Source organism: Podarcis filfolensis, assembly GCF_964270895.1.
Source record: "Podarcis filfolensis genome assembly, chromosome: 10".
NCBI lineage: Eukaryota > Metazoa > Chordata > Lepidosauria > Squamata > Lacertidae > Podarcis > Podarcis filfolensis.
The window spans coordinates 1,081,906-1,106,126 of record NC_139612.1 but is presented as its reverse complement, the minus strand read 5'-3'; the positions used below and the strand labels follow the sequence as shown (position 1 = coordinate 1,106,126).

The 24,221-nt window shown below is 46.5% G+C and overlaps 1 protein-coding gene across 12 annotated transcripts in view; it reads right to left on the bottom strand.

Moving 5' to 3' along the window:
• The window catches only part of LMNTD1 (lamin tail domain containing 1), a 221,718-nt gene that overhangs the window by 105,312 nt on the left and 92,185 nt on the right, over positions 1–24,221 (bottom strand). For all 12 annotated transcript variants that reach the window (XR_014539395.1, XR_014539396.1, XR_014539397.1 and 9 more), the window contains 2 exons: positions 23,539–23,756; positions 20,305–20,506 (listed from right to left, as the gene is read on the bottom strand). Coding sequence is in view for 9 of the 12 variants with exons in the window: in XM_083575219.1 (XP_083431345.1) it covers positions 20,305–20,506; positions 23,539–23,756 (420 nt within the window). In the remaining 3 variants the exon portion in view is untranslated. The remainder of the gene's footprint in view (positions 1–20,304; positions 20,507–23,538; positions 23,757–24,221) is intronic.

Sequence of the window (24,221 nt, the reverse complement as noted above, 5' to 3'; positions counted from 1 at the left end):
CAACTCAGGTCAAACTGACATATTTTTGCAGCCTCAGATACTCATGCCAGATTAACAGTTTATGTGTGTTTCTTTTCAACATGTAACTCAGTTGATTATAGTATTGGTCAGCATGACCCACAATTCTATGAAAAGTGTCTTCTTCTTCCTCTCTGGCGATCCTTCGTAGCCGAGTAAGATTGTCTTCCATAAACACAATTTTAAAAATGAGTCCGTAAGTGACTGTGGAGGCCAATTCTGGATCCACACATCCTTCCACAGTGGGGACATTGGTTTCCTGGCGGGAGTTGATCACTGTGTGGATTTGCCAAGCGTGCCTTCCTCTTAGCACGTTTCTCCCTTTCGTCCTGAGTTCGAGTATCTTCAAAGCCCATGATACCTTTGGTCAAGGCTGTTCTCCAACTGGAGCGCTCGCAGGTCAGTGTTTCCCAGTTGTCAGTGTTTATACTACATTTTTAAAGATTTGCCTTTAGAGAGTCTTTAAACCTCTCTTGTTGACCACCAGCATTACACTTTCCATTTTTAAGTTCGGAATAGAGTAGTTGCTATGGAAGACAATCGTCAGGCATCCGCACAACATGACCAGTCCAACGAAGTTGATGTTGAAGAATTATTGCTTTAACACTGGTGATCTTTGCTTCTTCCAGTACATTGATATTAGTTCACCTGTCTTCCCAAGTGATGTGTACAATTTTTCGGAGACACCGTTGATCGAATCTTTCAAGGAGTTGGAGATGGCGTTTATAAGTGGTCCATGTTTCACAAGCATATAGTAAGGTTGGTAGAAAAGTGTAAAAGCAGACTGAATACGTGGCTCTTAAATGTTGTGGTTTGAGAGCCACTGTGCCATTTCATTGATGGATCATCTTAATTTGTTTCCTTGCTTATGGCCACCAGATGGGAAGGTTTGAAATACTCAACTACAGACTTCTGATCTCTGCAAGATGGCAAACGGAGCACAGATCTGATCACTCTGACAGATCTGAGCCCCGTCGAGAGTCGGAGGAAATGCCAAGGTGAGGCATACCGCCCCCCTTGAGAGGGTTCTCAAGATGTTGCGAGGTCCAGCAGATTGCAAAGAGCTCTCCCGCAATTCCCAGACCCCTGCGCTGAAAGGCTCGGGAGAGTGGGGGAAAGAAGAGTGCAGTCTTGGCAACAACATGCCTCCACAGGAGCGAAGCCTTAGCACTCCGGCCACCAGCAGAGATTTTCCGTAACCAATATTCAAGCTGACAGGAATGTAAGAATATTTACTATTGAAATTAATTACCGTATATACTCGAATATAAGCCGACTTTTTCAGCACATTTTTTATGCTGTAAAAGTTCTCCTTGGCTTATACTTGAGTGAGGCGGGCAGCAGCGGCGGAGGGATGAGCGGCCCAAAAGGAGCCCTTTCTCACTGCTGGTCCCGCCGCTGCCACCCGCCTCTCTCAGGGGCAGGCACAGGAGGTGCGGTTGGGAGAGGCGCTGCGCTGCGCTGTGCCTCTCCCAACCAGGCTCCTATGCCTGCTCTTGCGAGCGGCAGAGGAGGAGGAGGAACAAACAGCCTGAAAGCAGCCCTTTTGGGCTGCTTGTTCATCCTTCTCCGCTGCTGCTGCCACCACCAGGTTTGTGATGTGGTGAACCGGCTTATACTTCAGTCAATAAGTTTTCCTAGTTTTTTGTCCTAAAATTAGGTGCCTTGGCTTATATTTGGGTCTTCTTATACTCAAATATATACAGTAAGCTTAATTCGGTGCCAGACGAAGGATTAAAAAGGAAGTCCGTTCTTTGTCTTCTGGGTAATTAACCACACATAGAAAAAATTTGCAAGTGGAAAACTATGATCTTATTTGATATTTACTGTGTGGGCCAGCTGATGGGAGAATTCAAAGCAATTGAAACCCATTCTTTATTGTTTGACATTGCTACAGGGTTTTAAAGCTGGCCACAACAGTATTTGTGTATGGAAAAGGGAAGGCAGTGCCAGGACTCTGACAACATCTGAGAGCCCTTACACTGCCCTTCCAAAGCTTTTCCCCGGTTGGCTTGTTACCAATACCGGAGTATAAAAGTGGAAACTGAATTTTGAACTGCAGCCGCCATTAAAACTGAACTCAGCAGATGAGATTTGGATTAAGACAATTAAAGTACTCTGTTGGGGGAATATAAGAAAACTTTATCTCGGCTGGAGGGAACTACAGAGCACTGAACTTGGTTTACTGTATACATATTGAAATTTTAAGGAGGAAAAAAAAACTAGCAAGAGAGGTTGATGTTAAGTTGTGGGCGAACATATCAGACGACACTGCGATTCTTCAAACAGCTCTTGTTTATTCAGAGGCCAGAACAGAACTGAACTGAAGAGCTCAGTCAGCCTGCTTATATAGAGCTCCAGAACAACGTAACTGTAGCAACTTTCTAAAACTATCCAATCACTGAACGTCACTTTTGATCCTTCATTTGCATACAAACTATCCAATCACTGAACGTCACTTTCGATCCTTCATTTGCATAACTATCTACAGTATCCCCCTGCTGGCCCAGGGTGAGAACTTCAGTACATAACACCCCACCCCACCAAGATAAGGCGCTAGTTACAATCGTAATGGTTTCCTTATATACAGAACTACACATAATGGTTCAGTTAGGCACAAAAGCATATCGGTTACATTTCACATACTTAGACCAACAGTGATACATGTCCAACAACATAGTCCTTTAAATAAGTTGGGCGCTTGGAAACTCTGCCATACCGCCGGGGACTGGTAGCCAAGTCCGGGGGCCCGCCCAATTCTTGCTGAGGCTGCGGTGCGACCCTAGGTGGCGTTGAAACCAAGTCCCCTGGATCCGCTGCTGTGGGTGGAACCTCCGCAAGTGGAGTTGGCGGAATGTCAGGCACGGCAGTGATCTGAGTCTGTGGTAAGTCTGGCAGACCCTCTGAAGTGGCTTGGTTCGGCTCCACGCCGGCAGTTTGCGAGAGAGGTGTAGGTGGAGCCTCACCATCTGTAAGTGTCTGTTCCGGAGCCACGAGTGCAGGTGGGGGCACCACGGTAGTGTCCAAGTCCCCAACCCTGCGCTATGTGCCGGCGCCACAAGCGTCCGTCTTCGAGTGCCACCTGGTACGAGTGAGGTCCAGTGACTCCCACTACTGTGGCTGGCACCCAAGCAATGTCCCCCACAAAGTTCCGGGCAAAGACCTGGTTTCCTGGAACAAATGACCGTGGCGTGTTGGCACAGCCTGGGGGTTCGGCCACAGCAAAGTCTGGGTGCAGCCGGTTGAGCGGGGACCTGAGGAGGCGGCCAATAAGCAGTTCGGCAGGACTCTGCCCTGTGGCCGCATGAGGGATGATGTGTTGTACAAACAAGTATTCAGCGACCTGCTCGTGCCAGTCTCGCCGGTCCAGGCACGCCAGTGCCTCTTTTGCTGAGTGCACCATTCTCTCTGCTTGCCCGTTGCTGGATGGATGAAAGGGTGCTGTTAGGGCATGGCGGATGCCCAGTCCCAAAAGATACCGCTCAAAAGTGCCTGACGTGAACTGCGGTCCATTGTCGGAGACAAGGACATCAGGACACCCATGCATCGCAAAGAGGCCTTGCAGCACCCAGATGACGGCCTCAGTAGTGGTGGAGGGCATCAGGGCCACCTCCAGCCATTTGGAATAGGCGCCCACCACTACCATAAAGGTCCGGCCGTGAAAGGGGCCAGCCAGATCGATGTGCACCCTCAACCAGGGTGTCTTGGGGGTCTCCCAGGTGTGTCCCTTAGCTGCCAGTGGCGCAGGCCTCGATTCTTGACAGGCGGAAACCCAGGCAGTGATGGCATCGTCCATGTTAGGCCACCAGATGTAACACCGAGCCAACGCCTTCATTTTGACAATTCCTGGGTGGCCAATGTGGAGAGCCTCCAGGACACGTTGACGGAGTCTTTGGGGAATCACGACGCGGTCTCCCCACAGCAGAGAGCCGCGATGAGCCGAGAGTTCATGTTGTCTGGTTGCGAATGGTTGGAACTCCGATGCAAAAGGCCCTTGTGGCCACCCCCTCCACACCCAGTTGAGCACCCAGCTGATGGTGCGATCCTGGGCAGATGCGGAGGCCACAGTGGCAGCCGATACAGGCGCTGCCGGTAGATCCTCAATCAGGAGGAGCGATGAAGCAAGAGCCGGGTCTTCCACAAACGCTGGAAGAGGGCAACGGCTGAGGGCGTCGGCATGGCCCATCGATTTCCCCGGGCGATGGATGAGCCGGTAGTGGTAGGCAGCCAGGAAAACAGTCCATTGCAGCATGAGCGGCGAGAGGACCGGTGGAGTTGGACGATCACTGGCGAGGAGGCCCAGGAGCGGCTTGTGGTCAGTGATGAGGTCAAAAGTCCTGCCGTAGAGGTATTCATGGAACCTCTTCACCCCAGCCACAAGTGCCAGTGCCTCCTTGTCGAGCTGGCTGTAATTCCTTTCAGTCAGAGATAGCGTCCTGGAAAAGTAGGCGAGCGGTGCTTCTCTTCCGTCTGGAAAATGGTGACTAAGGACAGTGCTGATGCCAAAAGGTGAGGCATCACAGGCAAGGACCAGTGGCCTGGCTTCACTGTACTGTACCAGTACACTGTCCAATGAAAGGAGAGCCTTGACCGTGTTGAAGGCCGCTGTCTACCAATGACCCCAGGACCAAGGTGTCTTCGTGCTGAGGAGTCGTTGAAGAGGCTCAGCCACTGTGGCTTTGTGGGGCAGGAACATGTTATAAAATTTCAGCAGTCCCAGGAATGCCTGCAACTCCGTCTTGTTCTTTGGGATGGGGGCCTGCTGGATAGCGCGGATCTTGGATGTGGTCAGGTGAAGGCCAGAGGCGTCGATAAGATAGCCCAGGAACTCTACCTGTGGAACAGCGATCTGGCACTTCTCCCTCTTTACCTTGAGCCCGGCCTCCTGGAACCTGGTCAGCACGGTACGGAGGCACTCGAACAGCTGCTGGTGTGAGTCTCTGGACACCAAGACGTCATCAAAATATGGTACCACGCCCGGAAGCCCTTGCAGGAGACGTTCCATAAGGCTTTGGAAGATGCCAGGAGCCACACTCACCCCGAACTGCAAACGGCGGCAATGGAATGCCCCTCGGTGGGTGACAATCGCCTGGGCTTCAGCAGTGGCATCATTGAATGGCAGTTGTTGATAGGCTTGGGCAAGGTCCAGCTTATCAAAGACCTTACCCTCACCCAGGGAATGCAGCAGGTGTTGGACAACAGGAACCGGATAAGTGTGCTGCTGAAGTGCCTTGTTGATCATGAACTTGTAGTCGGCGCAGATTCTCACCGACCCGTCTGGCTTGACAGGTGTGACGATGGGGGTTTCCCACTTGGTGTGGTCAACCGGCTCCAAAACTCCTTGGGCGATCAGCTTGTCCAGTTGTTCGTCCACCTTAGCCTTGAGAGCAAAGGGAACCCGGCGTGGCTTTAGCTTGATGGGGCGACTTGTGGATCAAGGCTAAAGGAGATGGGCGTACCTTTATATTGCCCCAAAGTGCCGTCAAAAACCTCGGCAAAGTCTTTGACCAGACCCTCAGTCTCTGCGTTAGAGATGCAGTTGATGCCGGTGACTTCCAGGCCGAGGGCATCAAACCAGTCTAGCCCTAGGAGGCTTGGCCGCTGACCTTCGACCACCACCAGTCGCAGCAGGCCCAAAAAATCCTTGAAGGCGATCCAAAACCGGCCAACGCCTACCACGGGAATGTCGTTTCCCTGGTAGTGTCTCAGGTGTACGCTGTGAGAGTCGAGTTGCCTTTTGGATACTTGGGTACCAGTCTTTTGATGGTGCTCCAAGACACGATGGACAGGGCAGACCCGGTGTCGATCTCCATGTCACATGGAGCTCCTTCAATAAGCACCGTGACGTTCAGCTTGCGTTGCGTAGGTGAGTCGGTTTGGCCAATCGTGGTTCCAGACAGGCAGCGGCAGTTGGTGAGAGTGAAACAGCTTTCCTTGGCAGACTGGAGTGAAGACTTGGACTTGCGAGTTGGTGAAGGGGGGGGTGTCAGACGGAGCCGATCGGCAGACCTTAGCGATGTGGCCCCAAGAAGGAGACAGGGGATTCCCCTGAGAAGGAGGCTAGTTCACCAACACAGGAGCCAGATATATGGAGAAACGTGACTCAAAGAAGTAGGAGGCCCAGGGTTCGCTCTGATTGTTTAGAAATACACAATCGCTTTGAGGTCCTCTCCCCTAGCATGGAAGACGAAGAGCAGACTCCATTTGAGGATCTCTCCCTCATTACAGTCGATCAGGTATATGAAGACGAGCAGCAAAGTCAGCCCTCAGGGAATGTGCAGGCGACCTTGGAACGGACAGCTCACGGAAGAACCCCGACCAGACCTAAGAGGAGGCGTGTAGTGGTGATAGGGGATTCCCTACTGAGGGGAACAGAAGCAGTGATCTGTGGGCCTGACAAGATGTCTCGGGAAGTGTGCTGTCTCCCCGGGGCTAAGATCCAAGATGTAACTGAACGACTGCAAGGAATCATAAAACCCACTGACAAATACCCCTTCGTCTTGGTTCATGTGGGAACCAATGACACTGCAAGCAATAGCCTCCAGAAGATCAAAAGAGATTACGAGGCTCTGGGCAGGAAATTGAAGCAATTAAATGCACAAATTGTCATCTCATCTGTCCTCCCAGTTGAACGACGTGGCCCAGGGAGAGAGGGGAAAATAGTGGAAGTGAACAACTGGCTTCGCAAATGGTGTAAACAGGAACGGTTTGGATTCTTAGATCATGGAATGCAGTTTCTTGAAGATGGACTTTGGCAAGCGATGGGCTGCACCTCACAACGGTTGGGAGGAATGTTTTTGCAAAAAATCTCAGAAACCTCATCAGGAGGGCTTTAAACTGACTAATGTGGGGGAGGGAGACAGTGGTCCTGAAGGTAGGAGTCTATCAATTGATGAAGATGATCATCCAAATGTCATAGACCGAATGGAGCAAACAGCACGCAGACCTAGTGGTGGGAGGAAAAAATCCTTAAATAAGAGACACGGGGGAATGATTAATGGACTTCAATGTCTGTACACTAATGCGCAAAGCATGGGAAATAAACAAGATGAGCTTGAGCTCTTGGTGCAGCAAACTAAATATGACATAATAGGAATCACTGAAACCTGGTGGGATAAGTCCCACGATTGGAATGTAATAATGGAGGGATACAATCTATTTCAGAGAAACAGACCAGACAAGAAAGGAGGAGGAGTGGCGTTATATGTCAGGGATGTGTATACCTGTGAAGAGATCCAAGATTTAGAACCTCAAAGCCAAAGTGAGAGCATTTGGGTCAAAATTAAGGGAGAGAAGAATAACAGGGACCTCATTGTGGGAGTTTACTATAGATCCCCAAGCCAAACGGAGGACATAGATGATGCCTTCCTGGAACAGATGGCCAAGCATGCAAAAGGAAGGGAGATAGTCGTAATGGGGGACTTCAATTACCCGGATATTTGTTGGATGTCAAACTCAGCCAAGAGCATAAGGTCAAACAGATTCCTCACTGGCCTTGCAGACAACTTCATTGTCCAGAAAGTGGGAGAAGCAACAAGAGGAACAGCCATTTTAGATCTGGTCCTAACCAATGTTGATGACCTGGTTAGTGGGGTAGAAGTGGAAGGATCATTAGGCGCGAGTGATCATGCTCTTCTCAAGTTTACTATACAGCGGAAAGGAGCAGCCAAGCATACTAGGACACAATTTCTCGACTTTAAGAAAGCCGACTTCATAAAACTTAGGGAAGTGCTGGGTGAGATCCCATGGACAGTAATACTAAAAGGAAAGGGAGTTCATGATGGCTGGGAGTTTGTTAAGAGGGAGATAGTAAAAGCACAACTTCAGACAATACCAATGAGACGGAAACATGGAAGGTGCCTAAAGAAGCCAGGGTGGCTATCTAAAGAACTTTTAACTGAGTTAAGATTAAAAAAGGATGTGTACAAAAAATGGAAAAGGGGGGAAACCACCAAAGAGGAATTCAAACAAATAGCCAGCACGTGTAGACACAAAGTCAGAAAAGCTAAAGCACAGAATGAACTCAGGCTTGCTAGAGAGGTTAAAAGCAACAAAAAAGGCTTCTATGGGTATGTTCGTAGCAAAAGGAAGAACAAAGAAACAGTGGGGTCACTCAGAGGAGAAGATGGTGAAATGCAAACAGGGGACACAGAAAGGGCTGAACTCCTCAATGCCTTCTTTGCCTCAGTCTTCTCCGATAAAGAAAACAATGCCCGACCTGAAGAATTTGGAGCAAATGATTCAGCAGAGGAAACACAGCCCAGAATAACTAAGGAGATAGTACAAGAATACTTGGCTAGTCTAGATGTATTCAAGTCTCCAGGGCCAGATGAACTGCATCCAAGAGTATTAAAAGAACTGGCAGATGTGATTTCAGAACCACTGGCAGTCATCTTTGAGAATTCCTGGAGAACAGGCGAAGTCCCGGCAGATTGGAGGAGGGCAAATGTTGTCCCTATTTTCAAAAAGGGGAAAAGAGAGGACCCAAATAATTACCGCCCAGTCAGTCTGAAATCAATACCAGGGAAGATTCTGGAGCAGATCATTAAGCAAACAGTCTGTGAGCATCTAGAAAGGAATGCTGTGATCACCAATAGTCAGCATGGATTTCTGAAAAATAAGTCATGTCAGATGAACCTGATCTCGTTTTTTGACAGAATTACAAGCCTGGTAGATGAAGGGAACGCAGTGGATGTAGCCTACCTTGATTTCAGCAAGGCATTTGACAAGGTGCCCCATGATATTCTTGTAAAAAGCTGGTAAAATGCGGTCTTGACTATGCTACCACTCAGTGGATTTGTAACTGGCTGACTGACCGAACCCAAAGGGTGCTCATCAATGGTTCCTCTTCATCCTGGAGAAGAGTGACTAGTGGGGTGCCACAGGGTTCTGTCTTGGGCCCGGTCTTATTCAACATCTTTATCAACGACTTGGATGATGGACTCAAGGGCATCCTGATCAAATTTGCAGATGACACCAAACTGGGAGGGGTGGCTAACACCCCAGAGGACAGGATCACACTTCAAAACGACCTTGACAGATTAGAGAACTGGGCCAAAACAAACAAGATGAATTTTAACAGGGAGAAATTTAAAGTATTGCACTTGGGCAAAAAAAAATGAGAGGCATAAATACAAGATGGATGACACCTGGCTTGAGAGCAGTACATGTGAAAAGAATCTAGGAGTCTTGGTTGACCACAAACTTGACATGAGCCAACAGTGTGACGCGGCAGCTAAAAAAGCCAATGCAATTCTGGGCTGCATCAATAGGAGTATAGCATCTAGATCAAGGGAAGTAATAGTGCCACTGTATTCTGCTCTGGTCAGACCTCACCTGGAGTACTGTGTCCAGTTCTGGGCACCACAGTTCAAGAAGGACACTGACAAACTGGAACGTGTCCAGAGGAGGGCAACCAAAATGGTCAAAGGCCTGGAAACGATGCCTTATGAGGAACGGCTAAGGGAGCTGGGCATGTTTAGCCTGGAGAAGAGGAGGTTAAGGGGTGATATGATAGCCATGTTCAAATATATAAAAGGATGTCACATAGAGGAGGGAGAAAGGTTGTTTTCTGCTGCTCCAGAGAAGCAGACAAGGAGCAATGGATCCAAACTACAAGAAAGAAGATTCCACCTAAACATTAGGAAGAACTTCCTGACAGTAAGAGCTGTTCGACAGTGGAATTTGCTGCCAAGGAGTGTGGTGGAGTCTCCTTCTTTGGAGGTCTTTGAGCAGAGGCTTGACAACCATATGTCAGGAGTGTTCTGATGGTGTTTCCTGCTTGGCAGGGGGTTGGACTCGATGGCCCTTGTGGTCTCTTCCAACTCTATGATTCTATGATTCTATGATTCTATGATTCTATGATTCTATGATTCTGGAACACTTTCGACAGATGGCATCTCTGAATTGACACTTGGCATGGGAATGGTTGCCTCCGCAGCCGGCACATTCTGACTGGCCCTTGGACTTCTGTTGGAACTTCCTGCGCTCCCGCTTTGTCTGGTGCACGTCATCGTCTTCACTGGAGGATGCCTCATCACTGCTGGCCTCTTCATGATGCACTGGAACTGGCTTCCTAGCAAGACACAGGCTGCTGGCCTTGCGGATCTCCTGGGCAGAGCGTTCGGCAGCTTCCGAGGCCACGGCCTCCTCGATGGCTTTCTGTAGCATGAGGTCTGGCTTGGTGAGGAGACGCCGTTGCAGACGGATGTCCCGGACCCCGCAGACGATTCGATCCATCAGGGCATCGTCTAAGTCTCGGAACTCGCAGTGCATTGCAGCCTGTCGGAGGGCAGTGGTGTAGTTGTTGATTGACTCCCCCTCTGCCTGGTTCCGGTGGTAGAATGCATGGCAGGCAGCAATCTTGGATGGCTTTGGCACGTAGTGGTTGCGGAGCTTCTCTTGAATCATGTCCCATGGTGTTGCCTGGACTGCTTCAGGCGCAACCAATGCTCGGGCTGTCTCAAACACCTCAGGCCCACAGAGGCTGAGGAATAGGCCCCGCTTCCGCTCCTTTGATATTTCTGTCAGCTCATTGGCTTGGAGGTAGCAGTCGAACCGAGCGAGGTAAGAGTCCCATGATTCAGAGGCTGGCGCAAACGGCAGTAGAGGCACAAGTGAAGGCATGATTCCGATGCCAGCGTGGAGGGCGATGGATGGAACACCATGCTCTAGCCGGAACAGTCAGCTCTGAATTGGTTCTGTTCAGTGATTTCGCTCAGTGATTCAGCTCTGCTCAGAGGGTGACCGCATCTGGCTGTGCTCTGATGTCCATCGATCCCATCCTCGTCTCCAGTGTTAAGTTGTGGGCGAACATATCAGACGATTCTTCAAACAGCTCTTGTTTATTCAGAGGCCAGAACAGAACTGAACTGAAGGGCTCAGTCAGCCTGCTTATATAGAGCTCCAGAACAACGTAACTGTAGCAACTTTCTAAAACTAAAACTAAAACTAAAACTATCCAATCACTGAACGTCACTTTTGATCCTTCATTTGCATACAAACTATCCAATCACTGAACGTCACTTTCGATCCTTCATTTGCATAACTATCTACAGTATCCCCTGGCTGGCCCAGGGTGAGAACTTCAGTACATAACAGTTGATATATCTATTTATAAGGATCTTCAAGTGCTGCAACTCTTCATTCTACCCTGAGACATTTTTGGAAATTGGATACTGAATTTAGTATTCTCTTTCCTGGACAATTAAGTGGTAATTCTTATGGATATATTGTTTCTGACTCTTTCTTAAGGTAGATATTTGTTATATATGAATATCAACATAGAATTTGGGTTTTATGTTAAACTGCATATGTGTATAAAGTAAACAGGTCAAAAGAAGGGTGTGTAGTGGGAAAGCACAGAAACTGTTACTGTTTACTGAGAACTTACATGGAATGGTCTTGAAACTGATAAGGTGGTGGTGAAAACTGGCTGTTTTGAGAACAACGGAAAGACGAAAATATGACAATGATTAAACAGTCAGAGTTGAGTTTGGACAGAAAAGCCCAAGTACAGGACCCGGGGGATAAATTTCAATTTGAATAGGTGAATCTTTTTTCTGAATTGAAAAAAGAATTTATGAGAGAGATGAAGGAAATTATGGCTAAAATAACAGATGAGTTTACAACCTGAATGGATCAAAGCATTAAAAGGGTAACACAATCAATTGAACTAATAGAGTCTTGGACAGGGAGAACTGAGGAAGGGGATGTTCCTAGGCAAAAGTTGGAGAGGAAGGCTGAAAACTGGGAAAAATTATTGATATGAAAAAACTACAAAAGGGTAGATTTGGAATTTTTGTGGTTTAGGCAGAAAGCACTTGAGGCGGTCGTGGTGGAGAAAATGAGGCAGAAAGTACAACCTTTGAGACTGAGAGAAGTTTGGAGGGAAGACGAGCTGGATTTGGAACTTGCCTCAACTGACAGATGTCTGCTGATGAAATTAAAGTATGCCAAAGTTAGGAAAAAGAATGGGAAATAGTCTTGGAAATGGTTATTGTTTATGTGCAAAATATTGTAGATATTGGTACATTAGCAGGCTTTGATTAAATGCTTGCAATTAGTAGGGATGGGGATAAAATTAGAAGAAAAAATAATAGTTAACCACAGATGTTAGTAAGTTTTGATTAACTATGTGTAATTATTAGAAAATTTTACAATTTCAGTCTGTTACCTCCGAGGACAGGCTGCTTGGACGAGTGAAACCAACCACCTGTCTCCTTGATCCTTGCCCATCCTGGCTGATAAAAGCGAGCCGGGAAGGGCTGGGCGATGGGCTCTGCGGGGTGGTGAATGCTACCCTCTGTGAGGGAGCCTTCCCAGACCCGCTGAAAGAGGTGGTTATTAAACCGCTTCTTAAAAAAACATCTTTAGACCCGGCCAGTATGGCCAACTATCGCCCAGTCTCAAATCTTCCGATCTTGGGCAGGGTGATTGAGCGGGTGGTTGCTGAACAACTCCAGGCACGCCTGGAGGATGCGGACCATTTGGATCCCTTCCAATCGGGATTCAGGCTTCATCATGGGACTGAAACTGCCTTGGTTGCACTGGTCGATGATCTCTGGCGGGTTAGGGACAAAGCTGAGAGCTGTTTCCTAGTTCTGCTGGATCTCTCAGTGGCATTTGATACAATCAACCATAACATCCTTCTGGACTGTCTAGAGGGGCTGGGAGCTGAGGGCACTGTTATACAGTGGTTTCGCTCCTTCCTCCTGGGCCGTGTCCAGAAAGTGGTGGTGGGGGATGAGTGTTCAGACCCCTGGGCCCTCACTTGTGGGGTGCCTCAGGGTTCTGTCCTCTCCCCATGCTTTTTAACATCTATATGAAGCCGCTGGGAGAGAACATCAGGGGGTTTGCACTGGGTGTCCATCAATATGCAGATGATACCCAGCTCTACCTCTCTTTCAAAGCAGAACCAGTGAAGGCAGTGAAGGTCCTGTGTGAGTGCCTGGAGGCGGTTGGAAGATGGATGGTGGCTAATGGATTGAGGTTGAATCCTGACAAGACAGAAGTACTGTTTTTGGGGGACAGGGGGCGGGCTGGTGTGGAGGACTCCCTGATCCTGAATGGGGTAACTGTGCCCCTGAAGGACCAGGTGCTCAGCCTGGGAGTCATTTTGGACTCACAGCTATCCATGGAGGCACAGGTCAAATCTGTATCCAGGGCAGCTGTCTACCAACTCCACCTGGTACGCAGGCTGAGACCCTACCTGCCCACGGACTGTCTCACCAGAGTGGTGCATGCTCTAGTTATCTCCCACTGCAATGCGCTCTATGTGGGGCTACCTTTGAAGGTGACCCGGAAACTACAACTAATCCAGAATGCGACATCTAGACTGGTGACTGGGAGTGGCCGCCAAGACCACATAACACCGGTCTTGAAAGACCTACATTGGCTCCCAGTACGTCTCCGAGCACAATTCAAAGTGTTGGTGTTGACCTTTAAAGCCCTAAACGGCCTCAGCCCAGTATACCTGAAGGAGCGTCTCCACCTCCATCGTTCTGCCCGGACACTGAGGTCCAGCGCCGAGGGCCTTCTGGCAGTTCCCTCATTGCGAGAAGCAAAGCTACAGGGAACCAGGCAGAGGGCCTTTTCGGTAGTGGCGCCCGCCCTGTGGAATGCCCTCCCATCAGATGTCAAAGCGATAAACAACTACCTGACATTCAGAAGACATCTTAAGGCAGCCCTGTTCAGGAAAGGTTTTAATGTGTGACATTTTAGTGTATTTTTGGTCTCTGTGGAAGCCGCCCAGAGTGGCTGGGGAAACCCAGCCAGATGGGCGGGGTACAAATAATAATTTATTATTATTATTATTTTGTTTACATAAAGAACCAGAAGATGGGATGGAGGGAAGTCCGCAGATTCATGGAATCTTGAAGAAAAGGTTTTGGGGACTGGGGGGTAAAAATGTTCTTTTTTATTGATGTTAATGTGGAATTAAATTGTGAAAAACAATAAAAAATTATTTAACAACAACAAAGAAGAAATATTCAACTACAAGCTTTGTCATCTGTGGACACAATCCAGCTAAGTTATGCACATACAGTAGAGCATGGGTTAAGCCACCTCAGACATTCGGGTTCCAAAAAAAGTTTGCAAACCAGAACACTCATTTCCGGGTTTGCGGTGTTTGGGAGCCAAATGTTCAAGTCACAAGGTGTTTGAGAACCAAGGTACGACTGTATAAGATGGATACTTCAAAGAAACATCTAGCTCATCAGTATTTCTTCCCTATTTTCAGTATGCTTGGGTACCACCTGGGAGATGCATCAGAGATCACTCGTGATCCCTAGAGCATGATGTAATTAGAATTGCCAGGAACAGCCTGGAGCTTGTGCTTTTCTCCTTAATACCCCCATAGCTGCAAAATAAGATGGAGGTGCGGCCTGCCTACTTTGTTAATCCCCCAGCTCTGTTGCACCCCATCCCTGCCTGCTGCTGGGTCTCACACATTAAGGTTTCACAGATTGCTTAGAAATGCTAACAATTCAGCGGTATATAAATGCCTTAAAAATAAATAAATATTCACTTTCACAGAAGTGAGGCTGTCAACAAGAGTTGGAACTCCAGTTCACAACTTAGGTGCTTTAAGCGGAACAGCAAGCCAGATGCTGTCCTTCAATGGGCATGGGCAAAAACAGTTATCTCCACACATGCCTGCTTGTACCCTAAGATAATCACCCTTCTCTGGCTGCCCATGATCTGAGCTGTGGCAGAAAATGGGGAAAGAGGCCTTTTCTGTGGTGGTGCCCCAGTCACAGAATCCTCTCTTTCCCCCATGGAGGCTCACCTGGGGCCTACTTTGTTGTCATTTTGGCGTTTTAATTTCCCCAGGCCTTTTAATCTCAGCATTTTTAATGACATGTTTACATTCTACTGCTGCCATTTTTGTATGATTGTTCTTAATTGTTTTTGTTGTATTTTTGGACTTTATAAGCCGCCCTGAAAACTTATTTGGTGAGGTCAAAATTGCTAAATAAATATCTGAGGAAAGTGAGAGAGCATTTCATGTTCAGGAAGACAGAGAAAGCTGTAATTGTGTGTACAGCTCTCAGTGTGGGACTGGACAAAGACCACAAATATGAACTTTAAATTCATCACTAAATATGAAATATGAAGCACCTCTAGCTTTTGAAGCCTGCTTTCCCTGCTCAGTTTCGCAGGCCATTTGTGTTCTCCCTGCCATCTCTGACTGATCTATGGCAAATCTGGAGTCTTTGCTCTAGCAAGTAGGAGCATGAAGAGGACAAAATGATTAGGACAAAATGAATGGTGAGGCACTGCTGCCACATCTTTTTATTCAGTGGAAAAATTAAAGTGGCAATGCAGTTCTCCGGGTTGCAAACTTGCAACCCTATTTCCTGAAAATATTTCCCTAATGTTTGAACAGGTATGTATTCGTTGTATTTGTGTCACCTCCTTCTTCCAAAATATCCTGAGAACACCAGCTGCAACTTACTATAGTCCTGAGAGGTAAGCAAGGCTCACTGGATTTACAGAAGCTGTCCAAGTTTCTGATTTGATCCCAGAATGCCCCACTTTTCCTTAGGATGTCCCTATTTTCGTGATGATGAGTATGATAAAATAAAATAGGGTGTCCCTATTTTCAGCTGAGAAATGTTGGAGGGTATGCATGTGTTGGGATTCCAACTCCTACCCCCCTTCACTGTTTACCATGCAGGCGAGGGCCAATAGGAGCTGAATTCCAGCAGCACCTGGAAGCGGTGGGTTTGTTTCTCCATTCCTGCCAGGGCTGTAGGCTCAGGGCAGAAGTGCTCATTTTGCTTTTGCACATTACAGAAATGGGGTTAGGCAGAGACTTGGTCCAGGTCCCAAGACATAGCTGAGTGGGGATTTGAACCTAATAATGTAAACCTTACTTTGAAGGCCAACATTCTAGGCATAACTCTTTGTTGCACAGCCTGCAACAACGAGCAAGAATAAAACTGCCATGTAAAGGAAACCAACAGCTGTATTACAATCTTGCCTTTTATGGTTAACAGAACTAAGGATGGTTCATGTCCCTTTGAGACAAGACATAAGTAAATTCTTCCACGTAAAACAGAAATGAAATCTACAAAATGCACAGCAGTGCTCAAAGTAGGTGGCAACTTCTTCTAGCCTGCAGATAAGCCGCCATGAAGTTCACTTTTCAGAAATAGATATGTAAATATATTTTTTAGTAAAAATTTGCTGTGCTGGTCCAGTTATCAGAGAAAGCTACAATATGGTCAGAGGACTAGCAGTGATTGTCCCCCATCTTTTCTTTTCTTTTCTTTCCCTTTTTAAAGCCCCACCTCCAGTGGGGAGGAGGTGCAAGGACCAGGAGATGCTAGGGAGAGCCCCAACACCGAGCCTGAGCAAAGTGGAGGGGAGGGAAGTCCCCCTTTGCCAGCGCCCCTTCTGTGCGCAGAGAGGGGAGGAGAAGGATGGGGGTCACACGACTGTTATGCTGGGAGAGGTACAAGGACCGGCCACTCCCAGATTCGGCTAGCGACTGAGCCAGACATGAACTTGTGATGCTCTTCACTGTAAATAGTTTTGCACTAATAATAAAGCCTGGAAAAGACAGGTTGGAGTCTTGCCTGTTTGCTCTCGAGCAACCACACCGGCAGCTGACAGTAATGCATGCCTTTTATTTGAAGTATGATCAGTTGAAAATGAGAAGGGCAAAGATGTTCTACTCCAGGAAGGGGAATTTGCAACTTAAATCCACTAGGCATTATTAGCACAGGAAATAGGCCAAGACATCTCAACCACAGACATTGCAAAGAGCCGATGCAATGAATTTGCTTCATTTAACTGACTGGTCAGAGGTCTGTAAGGGAATCAGCCCTCTGGGATAGTGCAATTAGTTTTTTTCCCCTCCATGCAACTGACAACTGTGTGACCAACAAACATTATTTCCAGTTGCAGATTGAAGAGTGGGACCGTAATTCAAAAGCCTTCAATTCTCCCCTAAAATGAGAGTCAGAGGATGTCCACCTGGGGGTGGGGATATTAGTGGCTCTTCAGATGTGCCGATTCAGCAGATCCCACACACATACTGACTCTGTGTGTGTGTGTGAAAGAGAGAGAGGGGGGGGAGGGAGGGAGGGAGAGGGAGAGAGACTCAGCCCTGAGAATGAGATGGCAGGTTGGGGGAATAGCCCCTGCAAATCTTCTGTTAAATCTGCTTCACACCTGCCAAAGACTAGGATGAAAGCAATAACCCAAAAGAACATTCTGTGCAAAAGAAGACAGGGAAGACAGAGAATATAGCTTTATGAATACACATAGTAAACCTGGCCTGCAGATTTGATTTGCCCTCAAGGGCTCTCCAACTTTTTGTTGCAAAATTCCAGCAGCAGCTACACACAAGTTCTTATCTTGCTTAGGTGGGAACTTTTCTATGGGCATGATTTAAAGGGAAGGGGGAGGGGGAGAATCAATCCAGAATGTTGCCACAAAAGTTGCTAAAAAATTTTTTAATGTCAACAACTAGCCCATACAAGACAGAAGAGCCAGGTAAAAGCTGGTTGGGGATGGGCAGAATTTAGAGTAATGAACAATCTTAGTCCCCGACTGAAAATAAACACAAATAAATTTGCTCAATTCCTTCCTCTATTATCCTTGCCTCTTCCTTCTCTTTGGTGTCACTGCCAATATGAAATATACATTGCAAGCTCTGGGGTGTGGGGGATCACTCTGGGGGGAAAAATCACCTATTTATTTATTTTACAGAGTTTGCAAGAGACTAAGCAATTTATCATTTCATCATGCGAAAGCTGGACTGGATGAATCTCAAGCCGGAATTAAGATTGCTGGAAGAAATATCAACAACCTCAGATATGCAGATGACAAAACTTTGATGGCAGAAAATGAGGAGGAATTAAAGAACCTCTTAATGAGGGTGAAAGAGGAGAGCGCAAAATATGGTCTGAAGTTCAACATCAAAAAAACTAAGATCATGGCCACTGGTCCCATCACCTCCTGGCCAATAGAAGGGGAAGAAATGGAGGCAGTGAGAGATTTTACTTTATTGGGCTCCATGATCACTGCAGATGGTGACAGCAGTCACAAAATTAAAAGATGCCTGCTTCTTGGGAGAAAAGCGATGACAAACCTAGACAGCATCTTAAAAAGCAGAGACATCACCTTGCCAACAAAGGTCCGTATAGTTAAAGCTATGGTTTTCCCAGTAGTTATGTATGAAAGTGAGAGCTGGACCATAAAGAAGGCTGATCGCCAAAGAATTGATGCTTTTGAATTATGGTGCTTGAGAGTCCCATGGACTGCAAGAAGATCAAACCTATCCATTCTGAAGGAAATCAGCCCTGAGTGCTCACTGGAAGGACAGATCCTGAAGCTGAGGCTCCAGTACTTTGGCCACCTCATGAGCAGAGAAGACTCCCTGGAAAAGACCCTGATGTTGGGAAAGATGGAGGGCACAAGGAGAAGGGGACGACAGAGGACGAGATGGTTGGACAGCGTTCTGGAAGCTACAAACTTGAGTTTGACCAAGCTGCGGGAGGCAGTGGAAGACAGAAGTGCCTGGCGTGCTCTGGTCCACGGGGTCACAAAGAGTCGGACACGACTGAACGACTAAACAACAACAAAAGCAATATACATAAAAATGTTGATAAGATCAGATGTTAAAAACAAGGCCACCTAAACATTATCAAAATATGTATAAATGCAGTAGTTTAAATATATAGATATATAGATATATATATAGATATTATATAAATTATATATATATATAATGAAGCGGCAGCCAGAGCCGATCTCTGAGCAGAGATGTGGTATGCTGACAGGGCAGAGGCGCTGGCTTGCCCCCATTATTGAGGGGGCTGACGTCACGTGACACACTGACGCAGTGCATGTGATGTTACTGCTCAATATTGAGGGGGCCTAGCCCCCTCCTTAACATTTGATGGGGCCAAAAGTGCCTTGGCCCCTGCAACTGGTGCACCTGTGACAAGTTAATCATGCTGCAGCATTCTGTACCAGCTGCAGTTTTGGAGCAGTGCAAAGGAAGCCCCACATAGAGTACATTGGGGTTATTCAGTCTTGAAGTCCTCAATGCCTGGACTACTATGGTCAAGCTATCCCAGTCCAGAAAAAGCCACAGTTGTCATACCACCCAAAGATGACAAAGGCACTCTTAGCCTCCCAGACTATGTTGATGGTTTTTTGCCTTTTTTGTTGCTTTTGTTGGGGGTGGTTACCTGTTTTATTGCAAGCATAATGCTTTTATCTACACTGTGTTTCACGCAATTTGTAAAACTACTCCACACTGAACTTTTTTTCAATTTTTCCATTTTTTTCTGGAAAAAAACAGGGGGAGAAACGTTTTTTCCTCATGGCTTCAAAATTTCCAGAACTTTTACATCTCTAGTCTGACCATGACAAGAGAGTGTTTGGCACGACGTCCACCATCTTTTGTCCATCCCAGGTAAAAAACTACATTTGGGTGTGCAGTCCATGGTGTATTGGAGCAATGCCCACTTGTGACAGCCATGTCATAGGGGACATGAAGTCCTGAACCAGCCCAAGAGCAGTCTCTGCATGTACCCCAACCACCACTTTAGAGACCACCTTGGCCTGATTGGTCTGGGAGACCACTGAGTAGCAGGGGGGCTGAACACCAGCAGCATCCCCAATCTTCTCTCTGACCCAACATCAGAAACAAGCCCTCTTAGTCCATCCCAAGATCAAGAGGTTTTCCGGCAAAAGAGATGGACAATGACAGCCCCGCCAACCTTCTAGTCTGGCTTGGTGCTAAATCGAGTACCTGGATGGGGACAACCAAGTTAGCTTCTCAGGATGGGGAGGTGGTCACTGTGGCCCAAATGCATTGACAGATTGGCTCTGCCAGTGTGTTTGCACCACACTGACTTCCTGCCACCTCACACAGCCCTCTTGGTAAACAATAGCAACCTACAAACTGGGAAGCTAGCATAGTGACTCTGCCTCACCCAGCAAGCTGTTTCTAGCACTTGAGCCTGCTGTTTGAGAATCAGAAGTGAAAAGTTCTCTCAGCCACTATGAGCTAGTTGTGTTGTTCTTTGGATCCCAGCCATTGTCAAAGAGATGCAATATCTCGAGAAGAGAAAGACTTGCTTGCTGGATCAGATCAAGGATCCATCTACTTCAACACTCCATTTTGAACATGGCCATCAGCCCCTGCATCAGGTATCCACAGTTTCTCCCTTTGACTTGTGCCCAGAGTCTTGTAGCTGAAGGAAATGGAATAATTTCAGCCTCCAATGAGGCAATTCCACCACCACCTCATAAGAGTACCTGGATGCTGAAGAGTTGTAGTATTCCGGTGGAACGTGCATCTTCCTTGCTTTGTCCCTTGGTTCCAGGGTAGTCTTCTTGGAATCAGCAAATAAAGATTTGATGTAGTCCTGACCTTGTCCAAGTGCATCACTCCCAAAGCTGGAAATGCTGGAGCAAGGAGGGAATTGTTTTTGTAGCAAAAAGTTGCTGCTGCTGGGGGCTGGTAAGCAAAAGAGTAACAGCGAGAAATATAAAATGTAATTTTTAAAAAGGGGGAGAGGGAGAGACTAACATTCGGAACAGTTTATGGAAATGAATTTGCATATCTAATTTACTTTCTGTTAGTTCCACCGTTAATGTGAAACGGTGCTCCCTGAGCCTCTCGCAAACCTATGGCTATAAAACGAGACACAGCTGGTAAAGTGAATTTTTGCTAGGGACATGCAGATTTATTACCTTGCTGGAATTACCTTCAGTAGCTAAAACATAATAAATGGGGCCATCAGTGGAATAGCTGTTTCCATAAAATTGCTTGGTGGGTAGAAGGTATAGCTTCAGCCGGAAGCCAGTAATGAATCTATTGAACCTTCTTCCACCTACGTAATGATGGTGCTAATATCTCCTAATAGGACTACTATTGTTGTGTTTTTCTCCTACTCCTTTTACAGTTCTCTGTTGGACAGTTGGGAAACTTCCCCTTGGCACCAGACAAAAGGTTATCTTCACAGGAGGCAACATTCTGGAGCGACCTCAAGGATATCCCCATGGCAGCCAACTTGGAGGCAGCTCAAGCCACGACTGGCCAACTGTGGGGTTTTTTGTGGGGGTGGGGTGAGAATAATCTGAAGATGTTTAGGGAGTATGCTGTAAGAAAGTTTAAGAACAGTAGAGAGAGGGAAGTGCTTATGTTAGCGCAACATGGATTATGTTGACACTGTCAAATATTGTGTGTTGGTAGTTGGAATCTTGGAAGTGTGGATCATGGAAATTATTTTCTAAGAAGCTGTGCTATCCTAGGAAAAAGCTTCAAAAATCCAAAACCAACCATCGTGCAGTTAAATGTCTGAAGGAAGGAATATTTTGCTTTTAATTTTTGTAGCCTCAAAACTAGTCTGGTTTCTAGTTACAGTCCTCAGACAGAACTTTTCCAACAGCTTTTTTTATTGCATATGCAAGGATCTTTGCTTCCATATTTCCATAATAAAAGGTGTTATACAGGAAAAGACAATATTTATTTGGCACTGTTCAGATAGAGCATAAGCTTCCAATTTTAGGTAATGTACAAGTCTTCTTAGTAGCAAATGAAAAGTCGGTATAATCCAATAGTGTGTGTGTGTGTGTGTGTGTGTGAGAGAGAGAGAGAGAGAGAGAGAGAGAGAGAGTACTGAGGCACACAGCGGAAGCCAAAACAGATGTGTGTGCATTAGCAGGGTGTTGATTTTGTACATGATGAGCATTACCCAAGAGGGAATATGGTGGCCAAAATGCAGCTTAATAACCACTAATCTCCATATTGAAGAAACTAGGCAAGTTGGGTTCTGTGTTGCTGCTGTTTTTCCTGTGCAGAGATGGGACTGGCAGTAGAATGAGCAACCTGAACCAAAACTCCTAGGCTAATTTTGTCCTGTCAGTCTGGAAATGCATCCAATGGGAGCTTCATGGGGTTTCTGAATTGAGAATGTTCAAAGAAGAGGAAATTGTGGCATTCGGCGTCATTTGGGTGGGCAGGGATGAGTCTGTAATTAATCATGGTAAGTTGGGTTAGACACCTGGTAGATGTTTAAGTAATTAATTCAAATAAATTATCTGCAGTCTATTAGTGAAAATTAATTATAGATCAGACTTGGAGAGTATGTTATCATAGGGATGAGCAAATCTGCAGTTTCAGTTTCTTTCAGTTTCTCATTTTTCTAATCTTAATTTCAGTTTGCCACGTTTCTGCTGAATTTCTTCCCAACAGAAATTCTACTCATCATCACTAGTATATGCCAGTCCTGCCACAAAGCAATGCTCTGGTCCCTCTGCTGTGGTTTGCTGCATCTTTGTGTGTGTAGCTCAGGGGTCAGCAAACTTTTTCAGCAGGGGGCTGGTCCACTGTCCCTCAGACCTTGTGGGGGGGCTGGACCATATTTTGAAAAGAAAAAAAATGAATGAATTCCTATACCCCACAAATAACCAAAAGATGCATTTTAAATAAAAGCACACATTCTACTCATGTAAAAACACCAGGCAGGCCCCACAAATAACCCAGAGATGCATTTTGAATAAAATGACACATTCTACTCATGTAAAAACATGCTGGTTCCTGGACTGTCCACGGGCCAGATTTAGAAGGCGATTGGGCCAGATCTGGCCCCTGGGCCTTAGTTTGCCTACCCATGGTGTAGCTTAATGCTGAAACAAACAGCTGCCTAGTGACAGAAGACAAGCTTTACACAATGACACCAAAATAAAGGGTCGTGCACCTTATTCAAGAAAAGCAGCACATTTAAAAACAGGACACACAAATGTCTATAACCCAGACTTTGCCAACCTGGTGCCCTCCAGATGTTTTGGAGTGTAATCTCATGAACCTCAGCCAAACCATCCAGAGGGCACCAGGCTGGCAAAGGTGGATGCAACCAAATTCAGGTAACAGGCATACACATGCACCAGAAATACTATCTATCTATCTATCTGTTTGTGTAAACTTTGTACTTGTGCTGACATGTAGAGCAAAGATTCATAGGGTGCTATTCAGCTAAGCATTATTCAGAGTAGACCCAATGAAATTACTGACTGTGCCTAAGGTCTATTAATTTCAATGGCTCTACTCTGAGTAAAACTTAGGTTGAATGCTGCCCATGGCACCCTTCATCTGCTATGTTCTTCCCCATGTCTGGTGGTAGCACAGCATAGTTTTTCATGTATACCACCGGGGGTGGGGACTTTTGGCCCTCCAGATAGTGCTGAGCTACCACTCCCATCTTTCCTGGCCATCAGCCGTGCTTCCTGGGGCTGATGGGTGTTGTAATTCAGCAACATTGGGAAGGCCAAAGGTTCCCCACCCCTGATGTATCATAGAACTCAGAACTCCATGATGTGCTGCCTCAATTCTGTGGGGACATTTTTTTTTATAAAAAAAGGTTTTGTTCCTCATGATTTAGTGAAGACTCTTCCATTAAGGGCAGTCTTGCCCACGGGCTCCCACTAGCCTGGGGGAGAAGTGTGTAGTCATTTTTCAAAGTCCTCTGGTGCAATCTGTGAGCTTACCAATTTTTTTATCTAGTGTCAGAAGTGAGGAGGATATAGGGAACCGGACCATTCTTGATGATGATTTTCCTGGTAACAGGCTAACTGTTGAAGTTGATGGCATAAAGCGTGAATACAGGACTTTCTCTGAAGGCTTGGCTGAGACGTTGGCTTTGTTCTCTGAGGTATGCTGGAACTGGGGTGGAGCAGAGGGCAACTGACAGCGTGCAGCCTCAATTCTGTATGGACATTAAAAACCAAGCTGGTGAAATTGCATTTATTTACAGTTAGTCAAGCCCTTTCCTGCTAAGGGACAGCAATGCATATGCTATACTTTTCCATTCATTTCTACAGTCAGATAATACCATTTAGCCAACAAACTATTATGATGGGTTCTAGGACTTATAGCATGGCACATTGCTATAGTATGGAAAGGAAATGAGCAAATGTGAAAAAGATTGAGCTGTAAATATATGCTGCATGGCTGGAGGCAGATTATATTTTTTCAGAAGGTTGTGTACAAAATGATACAGCTACCATCATTTATGGTAAATATGTGGGATGCATTGCCTGTCCAATGCCTGCTAGCATTCGGCACTAACCAAATCCAAGGTTGGGGATGCTTATCCTTTTACAGCATAGGTCCTAAGCCTCCACACCCTAACTGCGTGCTGAGATAATCACTGGGTGTCCACCCGCCATCA